At 40.7% G+C, this 6472-nt stretch overlaps 1 protein-coding gene across 1 annotated transcript; it reads right to left on the bottom strand.

Annotated features, from left to right (window-relative positions):
• Positions 1–5073: 5073 nt before the first annotated feature.
• On the bottom strand, positions 5074–6192 carry LOC107060421 (uncharacterized). Its single transcript, XM_015308380.1, has 3 exons — positions 6012–6192; positions 5764–5964; positions 5074–5678 (listed from the first exon to the last, which is right to left on the bottom strand). The coding sequence occupies exons 1-3, from the start codon at positions 6190–6192 to the stop codon at positions 5074–5076; spliced, it is 987 nt and encodes a 328-aa protein (XP_015163866.1).
• Positions 6193–6472: the final 280 nt, after the last annotated feature.

The following is a 6472-nucleotide window of genomic DNA, read 5'->3' on the forward strand; positions in this document are numbered from 1 at the left end:
ACAGGACACTCAGCTGCTATTGGTGAGCTCCAAGTTGATTCGGGGCTTAATCGAGTCTTTGGCATCTACTTTGTTACCGTATAGTAGTTAAGGGTAAGGCGGGGCCTTGTCCCGACCTAAACTAAGGTTGTCTATCTTGTAGAGGCTTTGTAGACTAATGTATAAAGTTTGGTTGTGTCTTGTCTCTTAACAATTGTGGCCTCAACGGCCAAGTGTTGTACATAAGTTTTGGGCCTGTCTATGTCGGTCTTTTATCGCTACAGGGTATATAAGCTTGTCATAGCTTCATAGCTATCATAGTTAAATGTATGGTAAATGCAGGTTGTAAGTTGGTTCTCCTGGGCCATTTAGACATCGGGTGCCTGTCCGTCTTAATCAGATCTGAGGCGTGACAATACTTTTGTATTTGACCCCACTCATGAATTGGGAATAACTACATTCTTGAAGTTAGCTAGTGCATTGGATGGAATCTTAATTTGGGTTAACTTTGTTTATGCCCTTGCACTTAGTTTTGAGAATGTTTATGTGCTACTTGACATAAGAGAGGTCTTGTGCTTATTTGAATGTGGAACCAATGAGGGCTTACAAATGAGGTTGTTTAAGTGTATAGGTTCCTACGCTCTACCCCTTTGTCAGTGTTTCTTACTTAGCCAAGTATCTATTGCTTTGATGGGTTACAAACCCTTGGTTGATATTTGTGATGCTTGGTTATATGTTAAATTTGTGCACTCTTGGCATGGTGATGAAATTGTTATTGCTAACGCTAACCCTCTTGCCATGAAAATCTTGTTCCTGTATGCTTCCCCTATGGTTTTGCAAGGTATGAATTCGAGGACGAATCCTTTTCAAGAAGGGTAGAATGATGTAAAAAGGATTACGTCAAGGCAATCCATTCATGAACTTCAATGCTTTGATGGAGTGTTCACAATGATGGAGGATGTTTGGCATGTATGGATGCGAAGGAGGGAGTTCAATGCCTTGAAGGAGCTCCAAGTTGGGCAACACCATGCTTGGAGTGTGTGAGGCCTAACGAAGCGAAGAGGAGCAAGTGAGGAATGTGCTCCATTCGGCGAGATGGAGAACACTTCGGCGACTCGCCAAAACCCTTTGGCGAGGGTTCCCAAGATTGCCAATTGCCCAAGGAGCTACAAAGTGGAAAACTGCTCACGAGGCGAGCTGAAGACCATTGCCGCATTGCCAAGTGGATTGGGCGATGGTTCCCAGACCACCCAAAGTTCCAGTAGCTTCCCAGTCAAGGCAAGGAGCAGAGTTCCTCGCCGAACCTATTGGGCGCATCGCTGAGCCATTAGGTGAGCCTGACATGGCCCGCCCATTGGCCTATTTGAGGTCACTTTTGGGCCCATCTATGTAATAATGCCTAAAACTATTAATAGGCCTTTAGGGGTTCATTTTAGGTTAGACTGATTTTGAATATTGTGGTTGTAAACATAAACTCCTTACGTGAGTGTGTGAAAGCTTGGTAAAGCTTTTGTTGAACCTTGTTTAGAAATTGGGGTTGCCTGGGATATCGATTCGCTTGAGGTCTTCGTAAGAGTTAGGTGCTTCTTGTTGCATTAACAAAGTGAGATCTTTGGGTTAAACATACCCATATGTTGCTCTTTGTTTCCTCTTGTTGTGTCTATCTATTTATCTGAATTAGGTACTTGTTAGGATCTAAATTGGAGGTTATTGGATTTAATACATCCGTTAATTGACAATTATTTCTTACCTTGTGTCTCTTCTTCTTCTTTTAATTTTCTTGTTTTCTGCTATTTATTATGATTCTTCTTGTGAGAAATACATCATTTGGTATCTTTCTTGTTAAATTGCATGGTAAGTGATAGGGATCCATAATTCCTTAGTCACTTTTGGAAGGAACTGTAAGGTAAACTTGGTACTAAGTTGTTGTTCTCAACTTCTTGCCATCCCCAAACTAATGGCCAAACTGAAGTTGTGAATAGGACCTTGAGTTCTATGCTTCGTACCGTCGTGTATGGAAAGTTGGCCTCGTGGGAGGAAAAATTTCCTTTAGTTGAGTTTGCATATAATCGTGTTATTCATAGTACTATTGGCATGACTCCATTTGAAGTGATTTATGGTTTTAACCCCTTAACCCCTTTAGATCTCACTCCTCTTTCTCAAGATGTTGTGTTAAGCTTAGATGGGAGTAAGTTGAAACCATGAAGAAGCTTCATGAGAAAGTGCGGCTGTAATTAGAGAAGAAAAACCAAGATGTAGCCAAAAGGGCTAACAAGGGTCGCAAGAGGATCATTTTTGAACCAACTGATTGGGTGTGGGTACACTTTTGCAAGGAACGATTCCCCACCCATTGCAAGACGAAGCTCATGCCGAGAGGTGATGGACCATTTCCAGTGATTGAGGAGCTCAACAACAATGCCGACAAGGTTGCCCTTCCTACGGAATATCAAGTGCACAACACTTTTAATGTGTGCGACCTGTCCACTTTCCCAACTGCTGAAGCTGATGATCGTCGAATTTGAGGACAAATTCTTTTCAAGAATGAGAGAATGATGCAATACATAATTCATCAAGGCCATTTACTAGAAGCCAAGCTCAAGACCTTTAAAGGATGCAAGGATTATTCATGAAGATGGAGGTGCTCGAGTTGATACTGTTAATAAACAAGGGTTTCCATGCCTTGAAGATTGCAGTTGAACATTTTGGCGAGTAAGAGACAATCGGCGGATCGCCCAATGACTTGGGCGATGACCCAGGTCGCCCAATTTTACAGAACGTGGCTAAGAGCTAAGCCCAGTAGGAAGTCTCGTCGAGTTGAAGGGCGGATCGCCGAACCCACTAGGCGAACCCGACCCAGTTCGCCCTTTTGTCATTTTGGGTCACTTTTGGGCCCTTTTATCTTAAACCTATAAATAGCTAGCTTGGGTTCATTTTAGACTTAAGATTAGTTTGAATGTTGAAATTTGAAAATTCATGTTTGAGTGTTGAGAGCTTGGTTAAGCTTTTGTTGCGTTTTGTTAGAAACGTTGGTTTCTTGGGATATCGATTCCCTTGAGGTCATCGTAAGAGTTAGGTGCTATAGTTGGATCAACGAATCGAGGTCATTGGGTTTGATATACCCTTTGGTTGCCTTTTGTTTCCTCTTATGTGTGTATCTATCTATCTTTACTTTATTGTCTTTCGATTTCTGCATATTATTGTCATTTCTCTTGTGAGAATCGTATCAACCAGTATTGGGTTCATTGGGAGTTCTTGCTTTCTCAAAATTACTCATTCACGCTGGCAACGATCACAAGACTTGGCGAAATCATGAGCATCTTGGTGGAGGCCAGTAATACCCCTTACATTGCAAAATATTATGGGCAGTTCAGATACCACTATGGTGCCCACCAACAGGCGATGAATGACACGCCTATAGTATACTCATCATCTCAACCTATGGCACACATTGATGAATAATCCCATCAGCACAATCACAAAATAAGCATGGCTCTTCCCAAAAGAACTTCTTCACATCAAACATGAATTTCTTTCTTTGGTGAAATGATAGATCCAAAGGTACCAAATCACTTGCCAAATAATTAGCGAAGTCTGGAAACCATAGAATAAGGTCATAAAAAGAAGTCAATACCTGCTCATCAGGGAACACATCATTAATCTCATTTCCATCTTCTAGATTGATCATAGGCTCCTCCTCTAGTCTGGAGAAGTGATCAACTACTTGATTTTCTTTTTCCTTTCTATCCTTTACCTAAAAATCGAACTCTTGCAACAAAAAAACCCATCTAATCAATCTCGGTTTGGCATCTTTTTTAGCCACCAGAATCCTTAATGCAGAATGATCAGTATGCAGAATAACTTATGTGCCAAGAAAATAGTATCTAAACTTCTCGAATTCGAAAACCACAGCAAGCAGTTCTTGTTCAGTCACAGTATAGTTCTTTTGAACCACATTCAGAGCTTTCCTTGCATAGTAAACTGGATGAAAATTTTTCTCTCGCCTCTGACCCAATACTATGCCAAGCGCTACCCCGCTTGCATCACACACTTCAAATAGTTTCCCCCAAATCGCTGAAATAATGATAGGAGCCGAATTTAAATTCTCTTTAAACTCTCTGAAAGCTCTTAGACAAGCATCATCAAAATCAAACTTACACTCCTTCTCAAGTAGGTTGCACAATGAGTGTGCAATTTTAGAGAAATCTTTTATGAACCTCTCGTAGAAACCTGCATGCCCAAGAAAACTTCTAACACCTTTTACATAGATGGGTGGTGGAAGTGTTTCTATTACCTCAAGTTTAGATCTATCAATCTCAATACCTTTCTACAAAATCGGATGACCCAAAACTATACCCTCTTTCACAATAAAGTGGCACATTTTCCAATTGAGCACAAGATTGCACTCTTCGCACCGTTTTAGTACCTCAGTCAAATATGTCAAATAGTCATCAAATGAGTCACCTACTACAGAGAAATCATCCGTAAATACTTCTATTGTGTCCTTCACCATATCTGAAAAAATTGACGTCATACAATGCTGAAAGGTCGCTGGAGCATTACATAACCCAAATGACATCCTTTTGAAGGCGAAAGTCCCATAAGGACAAGTGAAGGTGGTCTGCTCTTGGTCTTCTAGATCTATGGAGATTTGATTGTAGCCCCCTAATAACCATCTATAAAACAATACCAACCCTTCCCAGCGAGGCGATCTAGTATCTAATCCATAAACGACTACAAAAAATGGTCTTTCTCAGTCCGTGCATTTAACTTACGATAGTCCATACACACTCTCCAATCAGTCACCGGCCTCATTGGAACAAGCTCATTTTGAGCATTGGAAACCATAGTGATTCTTCCTTTCTTTGGCACACATTGGACTGGGCAGACCCAACTACGATAAACAATAGGATATATGACTCCAACATCTAACCACTTAATGATATCCTTTTTCACAAAATCTTGCATGGGGGGATTCAGTCTCCTTTGATGCTCAATACTTTGCTTGCTGTTTGGCATTAGTTGAATTCTTTGAGAATAAATGCCCGGTGGAATCCCAATAATGTACGCAATAGTCCATCCAATAGCCCTCTTAAACTACTTCAGTACCGATACCAAGGCCTCTAGCCCTTCACTCAAGTCAGCAACAATGATTACATGTAAAGTGCTATTTTGTCCCAAGAATATGTACTGCAAGTGGGATGAAAGAACCTGAAATTCCAGTTTTGAAGGCTCATCAACAGACGATTTTTCAGGTGGGGTGTCTCTATTCTTGATGTCTAATTCCATTCGTTTTGGCTTGAAATGAAACTCGAACCTATCAAGTGAAACAACTAGCTCATCATAGTCATCAATACCATCATTGTCAAAATTCATTATCACAGCTAGTACTTCAATGGACACTTCAGATTCTTGCTCCACCATATGATTTACCACTGATACCGACTTAAGATCACTTTCATACTTCATATACCTACAAATGTTAAAATTTACCTCCTCATTGTTTAATCGAAACTTCATCTGCCCTCTCTCCATTTTGACCAACGCACGCCCAGTACCAAAAAATGGTTTCCCTAAGATCATGGGAACCTCAAAATCAACCTCACAATCTAGTATCACAAAGTGCGCCAGAAAAATGAATGACTCCACTTTCATAAGGACATGTTTGAGTACTCCAATGGGCCTCTTCACAGTTCTATCAACTATAAGTAAACACATCACAGTCGGCTTTGGAACTCCTAAACCCAACTTCTTATAAATTCAAATTAATGTTGGCACCCAAGTCACATAAAGCTTTCGCAAAGTGTAATATCCCAATGGTACAAGGAATAGTGAAGGCTCCAGGATCCTCTTTCTTCGCCACAAGTGACCTTGTGGGAGTGGCACTACAATGTTGCAACCTTTCTTCATTCTCAAAACTGACTTCCCTCTTTTTGATCACCAAGTCTTTCATGAATTTTGCATGCCCAGGCATCTGTTCAAAAGCTTCTATCAAAGGGACATTAATGGAAAGTTTCTTCAACATGGCAATGAACCTGCAATATTTTCCCTCTTCAGTTTTTTCACCAACCTTTTTTGGAAGGGAGATGGAGGTATAGGCATGGGAACATCTTTTTCGGTCACCTCAGCTTTATTTTCTGTATCATCTTTCGGATCTTCAATAACCTCACTCTCATCTGCACCTTTTTCTTTCACTCTTTCAGCCTCATACGTCATGGGGGGATCTATAGTCTATTTTCCTCGGCATGTAGTGATTGTCATATAATGCTCATCATTTTTTGGATTTTGCATGGTATTCCCAGGAAGTGTGCCTGGCTGGCATGGGTTCACAGTAGCGGAATACTGACTAAACTACTGCTCAAGTTACTTGATCGACACTGCATGGGTATCAACTTTCTGACCAATCCCAGATAAATCTGTACGCATCTCTTTCACATTTTCATCTGTCTGATCAAACCTCTTCATCATCTTCTGCATCATATCATCAATACGAGTA

This window comes from Solanum tuberosum, unplaced genomic scaffold (assembly GCF_000226075.1).
Source record: "Solanum tuberosum cultivar DM 1-3 516 R44 unplaced genomic scaffold, SolTub_3.0 scf00082, whole genome shotgun sequence".
NCBI lineage: Eukaryota > Viridiplantae > Streptophyta > Magnoliopsida > Solanales > Solanaceae > Solanum > Solanum tuberosum.

Bases quoted from the DNA above. Each gene is read 5' to 3' on its own strand.
- LOC107060421 (XM_015308380.1), bottom strand. From the start codon at position 6,192: ATGACGTATGAGGCTGAAAGAGTGAAAGAAAAAGGTGCAGATGAGAGT. The intron at 5,965-6,011 runs GTTCATTGCCAT...TCCCTTTGATAG, and splicing joins GAAGAGGGAAAATATTGCAG to AAGCTTTTGAACAGATGCCT. The intron at 5,679-5,763 runs GTGACTTGGGTG...GTTTACTTATAG, and splicing joins ACACTTTGCGAAAGCTTTAT to TTGATAGAACTGTGAAGAGG.